Source organism: Chlorocebus sabaeus, chromosome 18 (assembly GCF_047675955.1).
Source record: "Chlorocebus sabaeus isolate Y175 chromosome 18, mChlSab1.0.hap1, whole genome shotgun sequence".
NCBI lineage: Eukaryota > Metazoa > Chordata > Mammalia > Primates > Cercopithecidae > Chlorocebus > Chlorocebus sabaeus.
Window position 1 is genome coordinate 46,296,074 of NC_132921.1, and position 15,331 is coordinate 46,311,404.

At 46.1% G+C, this 15,331-nt stretch overlaps 1 protein-coding gene across 4 annotated transcripts in view; it reads right to left on the bottom strand.

Moving 5' to 3' along the window:
• Positions 1-15,331, bottom strand: part of FHOD3 (formin homology 2 domain containing 3) — a 519,848-nt gene that overhangs the window by 46,802 nt on the left and 457,715 nt on the right. For all 4 annotated transcript variants that reach the window (XM_073006355.1, XM_073006354.1, XM_073006353.1 and 1 more), the window contains 2 exons: positions 13,441-14,324; positions 858-1,016 (listed from right to left, as the gene is read on the bottom strand). In XM_073006355.1, coding sequence (XP_072862456.1) covers positions 858-1,016; positions 13,441-14,324 — 1,043 coding nt within the window. The remainder of the gene's footprint in view (positions 1-857; positions 1,017-13,440; positions 14,325-15,331) is intronic.

The window sequence follows — 15,331 nt, forward strand, 5'->3', positions numbered from 1 at the left end:
CCATCCATGCCCAAGTGTCTCAAACAAGAAGATGAACCCCAGTCACAGAGAGGCTTTAAAGGAGTCTAGGGCTCCCTGCTAATAGGAGGATGGGTTAGGTGCCACCCAATGCCACAAAGCAGTGTCCCCAGATCCCCACTCTGACCCAGTGGGCCCCCAAACTATAACACCCTTCTGTAGCAATTGGTGGGTGGGACACATCGGCTCTGCTCAGTCTTTTTTTTATAATAACAGATTTAACCTGCTAAACTGGCAGCAACCCACAGTGGAGGGAGAGCATGGCCTGTGGAAGAACACAAACCCAGGCTCCACAGGCGAACCCTGTCTCCAGCTCCAGCTGTGTGGCCACAGCCACACCACCCAAGGTCGCTCCACTGTGTGACGTTCAGATCAACAAATGCTAAAGCTTCAGATGGCTTGAGCTCTCTGGCTTATCGAATGAAACACGTCTCTCTGAACCCCAACAAATGCCAAGAGATAAAGCTCTTACATGGATGTGCGCATGTTCTGAAAACCCTACCTCTGAAAGTGTTAAATGTGATGTGGTTCAAAATGACGTGGGGAAAAAAAACCCTAGTGGCCTCCCAAGGAGTTTATCTACTCTTCTTCCATTCTGAGGTAGGCAGAGTGTGGTCAGAGGGAGACTGGTAAATAAACCTGAGTGAAGACTGCTGAACTTCATAGGCAAAGTGAGACTTCCCCTCCCCTCAAAAAATTTAACACATGTAAGAATGATTAATCTTATTCACAGTCTAGCTGAGCACAGAAAGGCGCATCTTTTGAAATGTAGACATGCAGCATATTATACGTGCAGTATATGATAAAATACAAATAATGCTTAATAGAGCTTCCCTCACCTCGATTCCTTCTTTGTTTAAGGCATACTCATCAAAATTCAAAATGGCGATCTTAATCGTCCTTGGAGGAGGCAGCACCGTCAGACCAATATTGATGGCGTTACTCCTCTTGGAATCCAGAACAATGATTTCTTGCCTTTTTCCATCTGCAGCAGTTTTCTTAGTGATAAAAAAAGGAGAATCCAAGATTAATGCACCATCTTGGGTCCTTTCTGCATTTCATTATTAAAAGCACTCACTACTTATTTAGAGATGAAAACAAATGGCCCCAGTTCGGCTCAAAGGACTGGCTACTGTTCAGCACAGAAAGGATCAGGGATTAGTTCTGAGAAGCTGCCAAGCCTGGGTCAGCAACAGAACTTCAAGAGTCAGACACATACAAAAATAAAATGGATTTTCCTTCAATTGGGAAAGTGTGATATTTTGCAAGGAAAAAAAAATCTGTTTTTCCATAGAAGCAGTGAAAACAATATTAAAACCTTTCAGAGTTCCTTTCTTGTGGGCTTCGAGGTGTCAGAATGTCTTGGTTGGCCTTCATACATACGGTGTGTGCCCAGAGACAGCTGATTTACACGCTGAGAAGAGGATTAACAAGGAGAATACAGCACCACTGGCCTGTCAGCCCCTCCAGATCTACAGCTATACTGTCTCAAAGCCCTCACCTTGTCATTCAAACATTCCATGTCCCTTATACCAGAGCACCTCCACCTTTCCTGTGAACTTAGGCCTCTGTGCAGCTGCCTGGTGGATGAATGAAGAGGGGCCTTCCAAAGAAAAGAAAGGAAAGGGCACGCACTGGTGAGGATGAATAGGGGACAAACCGGCTTAGAGGCCTAGGAGGGGAGCAGGGAATAAGAAGTGTCCTGGCATTCTCAAAGTCCTTGTATGTGTGGCTTCCCAGCTGGCCTGCGTGGCCCTCAGAGGCAGGTCCTAGGCTTCACTCATCTCTGCAGCCAGCCCAAAATTAGACACGATGGGAGCTTGGCAAGCGGGTGTTATGAGCCAAATGTTTACGTCCCCGCAAAATTCCTAAGTTGAAGCTCTAACACGCAAAGTGATGATATTTGGAGGTAGGGCCTTTGGAGCTACTTAGGTTTAGACGAGGTCACGAGGGTGAGATCCTCACGATGGGACTGGTGTCATTATAAGAAAAGACCAGAGTGCTACTAGTTCTCTCCCTCTGCTACTTGAAGACACAGCAAGAAATGGCTGCTTACAAGCCAAGAAAAGCACCCTCACTAGAAACCTAACTGGCCAGTACCTTGATCTGGAGTTCCCAGCCTCCAGAACTGTAGGAAATAAATTTCTGCTCTTTAGGTCACCTGTGGGTGGTATTTTATTATGGCAGCCTTAGCGAACTAAGACAGTGTGTGTGGGGTGATGAGTCAACCCTGTCACTGGCCAGAGCTGTGACCACAAGGCCCCCAGCTTTCCTCTTCAGCTCTCAGGAAGTTGGGTGCAGGTGGCACTGGGGGGCAGGTGGGAGAAGACTTGGCTCCACAAGCTCCCTGCTTTTGCTCAGGTTTCCCTTGAGGCAAACACACCTGGGAGGATGGCTATTTTGATTCATGTAACAAGTCTAGAGTAACAAAGATGAATGAGGCACTGTGGCTCTCCTGAAGACACATTCAGCACAGTAATGGGGTGTGCTGCACCCTCTGTTGTTGAGGGAGCTCAACAGCAGCAACTGTAACTCACCTGGTGGTGGAGGGGCTCAGGATCTGGAAGGGCTGACCCTTGGACTAGGCCCTAAAGAATGTCTAGGATCTAGTCTGGGGAGAGAAGACCTTCAGGAGATAAGAAGTGGCTTTGTCTAGATTGTTAAAAACTGCCAGGGATGAGGCTGGAAGTTTGATGGGGCCACATCCCAGAGGACCTGCTGACCCAGCCAAGCGGCTCCGACTGCACTGTGCAGGCAGGTTCCCACTGAGCAACTGACTGCCACTCATCATCCAATCTCCTACACTGAAGCCTCACCTTGTTCTCTAAAGCAGGGACCCTGGCTGGGCCTGGGAGCAGCCAAGCCAGCTAGAGAAGCTGGTCTGCTATAGCCCCAGGGACCGTGAGGCATCGAGGAGAAACAGGCTCAAGTCCAACTTAAGTCCTCCTGGAACCTTCCAGACTTAGTTGCTAAATTTCTATTTTAGATCCTTAAATATGCAGTTGGGAATAAACTCAAACTTCTTCATAACAAAAACACAATACAAAAAACCAACAACAACTACTGAAAACATCCCAGCTGCTTTGGGTCCTGGTGACCAGGAGGGGCAATTCCTGTGGGTAGGGTTGTCAGCTTTGAACACTGGGCTCCCAGGGACACGTGGCATATATACATGCCTCCCCACTCTTCAGGGAAAGTGTTCTGTTCTACATAGTTAACCTAAGAAACTTATCCGGAGTCCCCGGAAATTCTCAATTTAGCTTTTAAATCTAATTTTATGTTGTGTGTGGAATGCTAAAGGAATGAGAAAAGTTTGACAAAATGTTGAATATAGACAACAAAGAAGGATGTTACAACTAGCAATGCCAACACTGGTGCTGGAGGCCTGTTTCTCCGGGCACTGCTGGGCATCTACCCCAAATCCATGCCTCTTCCCTACTCAGTAACAGGACTCTGGTTTTTTTCAGGCTGATTTTTTTCAGACATATTTGTCCATTAAATCAATTCCCTCCCTGGACCCTCTGCGACTGAAGCTGGCCCCGTGACTTGGTTCTGGCTTTTGTTTTCCTGATTAAAAAGTAACAGACCTGGTGGGCCATGCCTTCTGCTCTTCCCCCTTCTTCCTGCCTAGAATGGAGATATGGGTCTGGAGACACAGTGGCAGATGTCTTGTGAGCACAGGATGGCAGCAGGGATTCCCTGGGAACCAGTAGCCCTTAACCCCTCATCCACACAGTCCCCATCACTCTAGGAGCCTGGAGAGATGCCAGAGCAGGCCCAGCCAGCTCACCCAGAGGCTTTATGCAAAATGAAGCCCCTTGCCATCACCCTGAGACTCAGTCCCATGGCAAACAGCTTGGGAGAGAAGCACTACTCAGATTCCAGCCTCATCCCTGGCAGCCAGTGTCCACGTGTAGCAAGCAATTTACACAGACCTACGTGGCAGCCCTGAGCCTGACAAGCCCTTGGCCCCATTCTCAGTAGAGCTCAACTTACAGCAACACACATGCCCACACACACCCCTGTAAGTCAGGGAGGGGTGAGCCACTGAGCACCCCGAGATCATGGGAGAGCTGTCCCCACAGAAGATTCTGCACATTTGCAGAGCACTTCCACCCATATCATGAAGGAAAGAATAAGTATTAAAGAAATACCTGAAATGGAATTATGCAAACTCTAGATTTTAGCAAAAAGGTACTTTTAAGTGCTGTTCTTTATAATCACAATAAACCTCCACCAGATGCTACTAAACACTCACGTGTCATCTGGTTAGTACTGCCTGAGATGACGGAGTGGGTTGGGTAGGGCTGTCCAACTCTCTCCTTCCCTCTGACAGTAATCTAAAGCAGCACTTACAAGAACAAGCCAGAGCTCTCTGTGCCCATGTCCATGTCCAAGGATTGGCCGTCATCTATTCTGATCCATTTGAATTGTCCTTCTGAGTCAAAGCCTCAAATCAGCAATAGTGAACGTCACTAGGTCCTCCACATGGTCCTATGACAGAGCAACTATCATCCACTCTTCCTTCCCAAAGCGTCTCATCACCATCCGTCCTTCTCCATTCCCACCTCTCCACCCTGGGCCTGACCACCCAGAACCCCACTTCTCAGAGCAGCCCAGCACTCGCCTCCTGCTTCCGGTCTCTTCTCTCCCTAACCCATCCATCCTACTCTTGCTAAAAGGAACTTTTCTGGCCAGGCACAGTGGCTCAAGCCTGTAATCCCAGCACTTTGGGAGGCCGAGGTGGGCAGATCACAAGGTCAAGAGATTGAGACCATTCTGGCCAACTTGGCGAAACCGTCTCTACTAAAAATACAAAAATTAGCTGGGTGTGGTGGCATGTGCCTGTAGTCCCAGCTACTCGGGAGGCTGAGGCAGGAGAATCACTTGAACCCGGGAGGTGGAGGTTGTAGTGAGCAGACATCACACACACGCCTGGTGACAGATGGAGACACCATCTCAAAAAAAAAAAAAAAAGAAAGAAAAAAGAGGCACTTTTGCTTAGTGCATTTCTTTGGCCAGTAAGCCACAGTTTGCCCATGATTTAAAATTTGAAAATAAGCAAACTGGTCATTGATGGGAAGGGGATATAAAGCAGAGGTCAGAGAAGAGTGGTCCTTGTGAAGGTTAGAAAATGTAAATGCCCTTCTTGAAGGGGACAGCATCTAGAAGGAGTGAGTGAGCTGTGATGGGGCAGAGGTCAGACAGGTATCAGGAACAGGAGAGGAAGCAATGCTTCTAAGTAGGAAATCAGAAAGTTGTTCTGCAATTGATAAGAAACCAGACACCCCCCCAAAAATACCCAAACAAGGAAACAAAGCAAAAACCCTCTTGTATCTTCTATCTGAAGAAAATGCCAGCATTTTCTTGAGAATAATAAATGAAGACTTGGATAAATGAGAAACTTCATGTTCCTAGATAGGAAGTTTCAATATCATAAGGGTGCTTTAGTTATCTCTTATCTAATTATATATATATTTATATATGTAACATGTATATTTATATATAAAACATAAATATATATAGAAGTAATACATATATTGGCTGTCCAGTAGATATATTACGTTTATTTTGCATATATGTAAAACTATCAAAATTCCCATAAGATTTGTTTTTGGAATTAGAAAAAAAATGTCTAAAGTGAACATGAAAGAATATTGTATGAAAGTGTCAAACATGTTCTTAAAATGTAGAGTTATACATACATAATATCTACCCAATCAGCTATCAGCTGTGTAGCACTGGCCCTAGAATAGTTGGAATAATAGAACAGAATAGAATAATAGTACAGAAAAAGCTCTTATACAATGGTCCAGGACACTCTAACAAAGACACTAAGATTAGTGACCCAGAATCTGACATAAAAAGATCCATTTTTAATATGGAATCAGAAAAACTAACTTTAAGCCAAACAAACTGATATGGCGAGTGAATATTGTGACAGGCTGGATTGACTGACATGGTCCTTCTTGGGAAGGGAAATGGCCGAGAGAAAGCAGGAACCCAGGCTGGTGTGGGAACAGCCAAGTGTTAGCACGGCATGAGTACGCCATAGCCAGGAGATCACCTTGCTGACTAGGGTATGACACCACCCTGCTGCCTGGAGTCTCAAGACATTCTCAGTGATGGTCCATGATGCTGAACCCTGCACAGGTGCAGAAGAGGCTGAGAAACAAGCCCAGTCCCTGATGGTCTCTTTCTGATTGACTGTGTAAGCTTCCCTGTATTTATTGCCTCTCTTTGATATATAATCCATCTCCTTAAACAGGTATTTCCTGAGTGCCTGCTGTTAGGTGCCTGGTTCTCAAGCAGGAACATTTCCATGCAGACTAACAAAAAATGCATACCTGTGGAGGGCCAGGATGCCCCCAACACCCATGGTCAGTTCTGGAGCAACAGGACATTGGGGGTTTTGTCTTAGTTTGTTTATAAAAGAACAACTAGCCAAAGCTCTGCCCTCTTCCTCAGCAAGTTCCAAGAACTATCAGGGAGAAAGTGATGATGGAAGGAGGTGCCTGAGCCCAGGCTCCAGGTACAGGATGCTAGACTAGGGGTTGGCTGGATGTGAAAACAGGAACAACTATCTTTGGGTGGTCAGCAAAAAGGCAGACATGAGACAGTGTGCGGGAAACCATGGCAGGGCCGTCTCTGAACATGCTGCTTTCTCAAATACGTCCAGAAGTGCTCAAGGAAAGAGAGGAACTTGCTTCTTTAAGGAAGTAGGGGGAAGCCTGGGAAGCAGCCAGGTTCTGTTTTGGTTCCAGAAAGCCGAGTTAAGCTGAACTCCCATGGCAGAGCTCCTCCTTCAGAGCTCCAACTACCGGAAGCCTCCAACATGCCCATAGTAGCCCGTCTCCCCTGGAGGAAAGACAGTCTCTGGATGAATGCCACGTAAGGCTTTTATTTGTTTTTGTTTTTGACTTGGCTAAGAACAGTGCAGGGAGAGGGAGCAGGGGTATGCACAGCCAAGATGAGGGAGAGGCAGAGGTTACCCTTTGTGGAAAGAGAGGCTGTCTAGGCCACCAGGAAACTCAAAGGGAGTGGGGGGATGGTCATTAAGGCAACTCAGGGAGAGGATCCAGCTTCTAGGAAGATGCAGGTGAGCCCCTCTAGGATGAGGCTTCAAACAGACAGCACTCAAGGCTAGAAGGGTCACAGGATTCCTGAGAAGGGGAGGTAGCAACTGTCAACTGCCAAAGTTTCGGGGAAGGGCTATGCCTGTTCTTGGCAGCCCCAGATTCAGCTGGTGAGCCGCTGCCTGGGTTGGGAGTCCGCTTTCTAGAACCAGCAGCCCCAGGAGGTAGGACCCTGCAAACTCAGCCACTCCATGAGGCACAAAGTCACACATGGTAATAGGAATATCTTCTAGAACCGCTAAGCCAGATATTTAGGCTCGCCTGGATATAAGCACTGCAGAGCCACAAGTCCACCCAGGTGGATCCTTGGTGAGACACCAATCCTTGATGCAGAGAAGGATAGCAAAATGCCCATGTGGAGGAGATGCCCAAGTCAGGCTTTCGGATAGAACAAAGTATTGCCTCCAAGGAAAAGTATTTAAGAATCTGCAAGTAAAGACTCAAACTTGATTTGGAATGGTTATTGGAAAAGAGTGACCATCATACAAGAGTGACCACAACCTAGTTTCAGTCGGCATCCTGGGAAAGAAAAAGATCTAACTTCCCCCTCACAGACATTCCATTTTGGAAGAAGAATAGTGAGGATTCAGGTAGCAGTTAGGAAAAAAAATGGAAAGAAAAATTTAAATCGTTAATAGTATTCATTAAGCTTAAGGCTTCCTGAAATGTTGCCACATCACATTGCCCCTTTGCAGTCTTAAAGAGTATTTTACTATAGCAGAGGATGCAATATTTAAAAAGTGGATATTTAACATAGAACATGTCACCCCAGAAGGTGCTGCAATTGACAATAGACACTGGGCTGAGGACATGGTTTATTAAAAGAACTGCAGGAGGTTTGGGGAGTGCTGGTGAGTCTGAGAGCGCTTCCACGAAAGGCGACAGACCTTTGCAAATGTGTCTCTGAATCACTGTTGGAGACCCTGGGTTGGGCTCAGAGAAGCAGAAGTTCTAGAAATGGTAAATCATCCCTCCTCGCTCCCTGCCAAAAGAGTGACACCACAGGATATTTTCAAAACTGTCTGTTGAGAAAGTGACAGTTACAAGGATGCAATGACACAGATGTCACAAAGATGTGACAACTATGGAATTTTCCTGAAGTCTTGAAACAAGGGAGACAGGGAGGTGTATAGGAAAGCATTAAGGCAAACCGCCCCCCATCTATACCCCCACCAACACACACACCCTAAAATGAAAAACAAAAACAAAAACTAAGCCCAAGCAAAGGTGGAGGAATCCTTAGAAATAAAATGTCTTGCCAGGTAAGGTTTGCCTTATTGTTAAGGAAAGAGTATTAATTTCTCATATGTGCCCTTTGGGTTGTCTAGAGTAGAGGTCAACTGTTAAACAGACTTCCTGCATGAATTCAGTTTATTTGTTATCCTAATCCGGAGACCCAGGAGAATAGAAGGGAGTCTCCATGCCCTCCAGGGACTTTTGGCCCTGACATCTTTCTCTGGGGTTATTTTATTCTCCTATAGGGTTCACCACATCCTATAGGATCAGCAGGCACACACCAGGACTGTCTGGGCACACAAGGATGTATGAGCGCCCTGCTGAAGTCCCAGAGCTGTGTTCAGAGATTCTAGGTAGAATTCAGATTTCTGAGGGTAATGTTAAATAACTTATTATGTCCTGAACTTGAATATAGCGTAAGAAGATTTCTATCTACTCTCAGGAAAATCAAAAGAGTCAGGGAGCGTCCATGTGGAGAGTGGTGGTGGGGAATACAGTGCTCCTTCAGTGCCTCATTTTTCACCAGAAATCAGTGGCTCACAACCTTGGTTGTACTTGAGAATCCCTGAGGAGCTTTTAAAAATATACTTGGGAAACTGAGGTGGGAGGATCGTTTGAGCCCAGGAGTTTGAGGCTACAGTGAGCTATGATTATGCCACTGCACTCCAGTCTAGGTGACAGAGTGACACCTTGTCTCTAAGAAATAAAAATAAGAAAAATAACCCAGGCCAAGGCCCAACCTGACCTAATTTTTCTTTAAAAGTTGCTGTTACCAGTTCAAATAGATTTAGAAACTTCAAGGTAAATAAACATCTCCAGATACATTCTGGACTCCCTCCCTGTGATAAACCTAATGAATACAAGAGAGTAAGACAACATCAGGTCCCCAAAGTGGGAGCTGAGTCCCACTCCATGTCTGTTTTGGTCTGGCTGTAACTTGGGGCATAGAAGCTGCCCTTTGAGAGCAGGAGGGATTTTGCTGCCCCTGGTTAGGTACAAGGGTTGGAAAGTCACTTTCCTGGGGCTCCCCAGGGTGATGTCAAGCCCAAGAAAGTCCCAGGGCTTTCTGCTCTGACATCTTTTTCCGGGGTCACCTTATCGCCTATGGGGCTCACCACATCTTAGACCAGCAGTCAGAACATAACAAAATTCAGCACAGGATTTCTACCTTTCACCATAAAACACAATATGATTCGTCTTATTAAAACACTATATAATTCCAGCTGATAGACAACAATTGATCCAATTCCAGAAACTATTTTGAAAGAAAATTAAAAAGTGCATCTTTTCAGTCTTATCATTTTTTTCATTAGGTGGTCACCCCAGCCTTAGATCTGGCTCAGGAATCTTTGTTTTTGGGTGGCTTAGTCACAGCCATGCCCAATAACTCTAGTCTAATGTTAGATTTTTTGATGAAACCTAAAACGAATTCGCTTTGTTTTGTGCTGTCTTGTGAAGTCTATTTCACTCTATTTTTGTTGCATTTTATTTATTGTACTTAATTTAAAAAATTCGGAGCCAGAAATCAGAAGTGGCTGTTTACATTGTGATTTATGAAAACCACAGTCAAGGATTAGAAACAGAAATGAGATTGCTTATATCTGTAGTAGTAACATACGCAAAATGGATTCAACTCTCCAATGTAATGTGGGGTTTTTTTGGTTGTTTTTTGATTTTTGAGACAGTCTTGCTCTGTCACCCAGATTGGAGTGCAGTGGTGTGATCACAGCTCAATGCAGCCTTGACCTTCCCAGGCTCAGGCGATCTTCCCATCTCGTCCTCCCAAGTAGCTGGGACTACAGGCAGGTACTGCCATGCCTGCTCTGTGTGTGTGTGTGTATGTGTGTGTGTATATATATATACACATATATATATAAACCCCATCTCTACTATATATATATATATATAGTATGTTCACCATGTTCTCCAGGCTGGTCTCCTGAGCTCAAGCCATCTACCTGCCTTGGCCTCCTAAAGTGCTGGAATTACCAGCATGAGCCACCCATCATGGCCAAACACAGAGATGTGTTTAATCCTAACTTGCATTCTTAACTTTTGTAATATTTTGTAAACTAGCTCCTGTTCACATTTCCTATCCCAAAAACAAAGGTAGGGGTTTTGGGGTCTCATTATAGAACATTCTGGAATCAGTTTGGTAAACTTTTCATTTAATAGACCACTTCTTATACTCCTACTTGATAAAAACTATACAAACATTTGTCTATTAGCTAGGCAACACATTGTTCTAGAGGTCACTACCTGCTTCAGGCAATCATTCAACTTTGGGCTGAGACGGCAGAGGCTAGAATATTATCACCGACCAAATTGGCTGCAGTGGGACCAAGAGAAGGAAGGAGGTAGGTGAAGCATCCATTTTGGGCCTACTTGAGGAAACTTTTAATTTTGTAAAAATGAAGCTAGGAGTGCCTTCATCTCCGTACTTTTATTCCATTTTATTCCTCCCAATACTGAGTCAAGGGGCAGCCCCTGCCCAGCAACCTGACAGGGAACCACAAGAAGCCTAGAGGTGCAGCCAGCCAAGTGGGCAATGAGGGGAGGAAGAGGAGGAGAGGGAGAAGAAGGAGGGAGAGGTGGTGTATTCTGTCCAATTAGGTCAGTGGGTTGGAGGGTGGTGTCAGTAAGTCAGGTCATGGGTAACTTCTAGCAACCACAGACTGCTGTGTTATTCGCAACTGGTCTTCTCCTAAATGTCAGGCTGCCTATAAGAATTGGAAGGGGGACGCTGGGCGCTGTGGCTCACTCCTGTAATCCCAGCACTTGGGGAGGCCGAGGCAGGTGGTGGATCACCTGAGGTTTAGAGTTTGAGACAAGCCTGGCCAACATGGTGAAACCCCATCTCTACTAAAAATACAAAAATTAACTGGGCATTTACCCCGGTGTGTGTTTCTCAGTGACCACATGAGTCTAAATCATTTCCAGCCTCAGGAATCTCCTCAAATCGGAATTACAGTTTTCTCATTTACAAATCTACACTGTTAGGATCCAGTGTAAAAAATCATGCCCAATCAGTCCTGTCCTTCAGTTGAAAGTAGACCTAGCACAGGTAGCAGTGGGCACCTGTAATCCCAGCTACTCAGGAGGCGGAGGCAGGAGAATCTCTTAAACCTGGGAGGTGGAGGTTGCAGTAAGCCAAGATCACACCACTGCACTCCATCCTGGGCAACAGAGCAAGACTCTGCCTCAAAAAGCAAAACAAAGCAAAACAAAAAAAGAATTGGAATGGGGCATGTGCTCGGCACCACTTGGTACCAGTCCTAGGAAGTCAGGACACACATACACCAAAAGTAGGTGTCTGGCAACCCTTTCTTAGGTGTTATTTTCTGGAGGGGACAAAAGCTAGGTCTAGGCCGGGCGCGGTGGCTCAAGCCTGTAATCCCAGCACTTTGGGAGGCCGAGACGGGCGGATCACGAGGTCAGGAGATCGAGACCATCCTGGCTAACATGGTGAAACCCCGTCTCTACTAAAAAAAAATACAAAAAACTAGCCAGGCGAGGTGGCGAGTGCCTGTAGTCCCAGCTACTCAGGAGGCTGAGGCAGGAGAATGGTGTAAACCCGGGAGGCGGAGCTTGTAGTGAGCTGAGATCCGGCCACTGCACCCCAGCCTGGGCTACAGAGCGAGACTCCGTCTCAAAAAAAAAAGGCTAGGTGTACTTTCAACTGAAGGACAGGACTGATTGGGCATGATTTTTTACACTGGATCCTAACAGTGTAGATTTGTAAATGAGAAAACTGTAATTCTGATTTGAGGAGATTCCTGAGGCTGGAAATGATTTAGACTCATGTGGTCACTGAGAAACACACACCGGGGTAAATGCCAACCAGTGAAGGGCAGCAAGCAGCTTAAGAATGCCAGCACACTTTGAAAGGAAGCTGACCAACGACAGCTCCCCTGGCTGGCCCGTCAGCATCCCACAGTAGTGACAGGTGCTAACTCTGTCACTGTGCTCCTCATCTGAAGGGCCCACTCGTTCCAAGGATCCTGCATGTAATTTTTGATACAGCATTGGTGTCCAACTGGCAGGGCTGGGAACTTGACTCAGACAGTTTCATACTCACCCAAAAAGATACATGCATGCAGCAACACAGGGAGTTAAAATTAATTCATGGTTATAATCTCTTGCATGTTTATTCTAAATTATACTACACAAAGTGCTTTCTCCTACCCCTAGTACCTGGAAAGAGGAGATAGACTTAAACCTGTTTTAAAACTGGAAAATACCCAGAATGGGTTTTTAAAAGTCAGTTAAGATATGCGAAGGAGACTCTACTAATGTAGGGAATCATTAGATATAAAATCTGTGATCCAATATCTTGCAGTTTATCGTGTAAATTAACCATGACTTAACCTTTGGTGCCCAGGAACTATGTACAGTGTTTCCCATTGATAAAAGTGGTATAACATCTTTGTTACTATCACAGCGGCAGTGCCTATAGGATTCTCAAACATTTATCCAAAATACTAAATCTAGATGCATGTGTAATATTGACAGGATGCCAAATATACAGCTCCTGGAAAACTAGATAGCTGCAGAATGCTGGCTTGATCAGGGGCCAAGTCAAAGAAATGTCAGTTGGATTATTGCCTTTGAGCTTATTGGGTGGTTACAGATAAAGTTCAAACTACTACTATCAGTCATAATCAAAGAAGGTAAGATTAAATAAGCATAGCCCATGTTTGGTGAGTCAGCAAGTCCACTTTCTCTAGTTAACATCAACATCTGCTATTGGGCTATGCTGACATTCCTTAGTTGACCATTTTTGTCTTTTCCTCAGGGCTATCTGGTTCTTTGAAAGCTCCTTTGCCTAATATAAGTAAGCTGGTGACCATGTTAGCTAATAAGGGTCTCTGACTCATGTAGCCTACACCTAGCATGTGGCAGAAGGAACACTATATTAAAGATCAGATTTTTATAGCAATGGACTTTTTACCAAATAGCAAAAGCAACGCAAAATAGTATTTTATACAGAACAAATCTCATCAGCCCTACCCAACTTCCAATCAAGAAGCATGCTGAAGACTAGCAGTACCTTTGAGACAGACAGTTCCTTGGATTTAGACTCAAACAGGTGCTCCAGTCTGGAAGTGTCCACCTTAATGGGTTCCAGTTTTGACCACAGGAATTCTCTGCAGCGTCGGTTGTTTTTACATGGCCAGTCAAAAGGCCGAACTTCATTCCAGAACAAACGGATGGTCTTCTTTTTCTTAGTGAATGTGGGCTGACCCCTGGGTACCTGGGACCACCCTAAGCCCTGAGGAGCGTTGAACACTGGAGGAGGAGGAGCCAATAAATTACCGGGGACAGGAGGGGGAGGGATGCTGTCCAACAGGGGTGGTGGGGGTGGGGGCGGCAAACCCAGAAAGGTGGGTGGGGGTGGGGGAGGTGGCCCAGGGGCCTCCCTGTGACCTAGGTCCACATCTAGGACGTCAATGTCATCCTCCTCCCCCAGGTCAGTGAAATCCATGTCTTGGATTCTGAGTTCTCTTGGATTGGCCATGAGTTGGTCCCAGATGTAATCAGACTCTGTCTTTGGCTGCACCAGCGCTGTTTCTGGGACCTTGTCATTGGGCTCAGCATCAGGGGAGACAGAACCTCTCCCCAGGTCCCCGCTGTTGAATTTCTCAGCAAATGCTTTCACACTGCCCCGATTGTCCAAACAGCCGACGTCCACCCTCCTGACGCTCTCATCCTGGGTCTGAGAGTTGGCCTGCAGGGTGGATATTCTGGTAGCAAGGCTGGCTACTGCCTCTGCCTCCTGCTGGGTCCTCCCGGCCTCCCCATCCCCCTTCTCCTCATCACCCGGAGTCTTCCTGTTATGGGCATACAGCATGTCAAGCATGAACCGTTTGTTGGTGAGGATGTCGCCACACTGTCCATTTACACCTGCATCCTGGACACCTGCGGGCCACAAACCTGAAAGTACACAGGAGAGAAAAATGAGAAAGGGGCAAAGGGGCCTCGCTTCCATGAGAAAACCAATTAGACAATAAGTGAGCTTGACACATGGGAGTGACTTCAGAGAAGACACTGCACGAACAGTCAAAGCCATGGCCAACAAGATGCTCTTGGGCAAGAAGACATGCTGCTTTACAGTCCCAAAGACCCACACGAGGACCCAAGACTCTTCCAGGCATGATGCTGCTGGCTCCTACCTGGGCTCACGGGAGAAATTTTCCTCCTTTTTCCTACCCACCCAAGGCAACAGGTCAGGACCCACTTAGCCACAGGTAACTAAGGAGCCTCTGCCCTAACTTGAGATAGGGAGGCAAGAAGCCACTCCCTGGCCCCAGCAGGTGTTGGAGAGCCTGGAAGATGACCTCTGCTTCTCTCCCCAACTCCAAATCTACACTAGTGCAGCTCAAAGTGCCTCAAAAACACACAAACTGTGCCACTGGTCACTCTTTAGGTTCATTCCTCATCACGGACCCTAGTCTCCAGGGGACTGAATGCTGCCTGACAATCTCACTTACTCCTCTCCAAGGTGACTTTCCATAGCCCTCTCTTCTCTAACCTCCTGCCCCATCTCTTCCTCAGAGATAACCTTGCCTCCAAGTTCACGGACTTAACAGATGAAACCAGAAGGAATCTTCCAGAGCCTCCCTTCCACCTCTACTCTCCCACTTGCACTGACCCTTAGAACACAGTCTCCCTCCTGCGACTGCCTCATAAACATACCTCTTAGCAGGGGTCGAGTGCCCACTTGTGCATAAGTAATCCATTCCAGAAATTATCTGTCCTGCATTTCCCATGGCCCTCCCACTACAGTCTTCCTTCTGGCACATTAACATACATATATATATATAATTTCCCCCATCTTAAAAAAGCAAAACCACCTTTGGCCCCACTCATCCCTCTAGCTATCACCTAACTTTAACTTTTCTCCTTTCCTCTAAAGTAAAGCTGCTCGTAAGAGTTGCTTT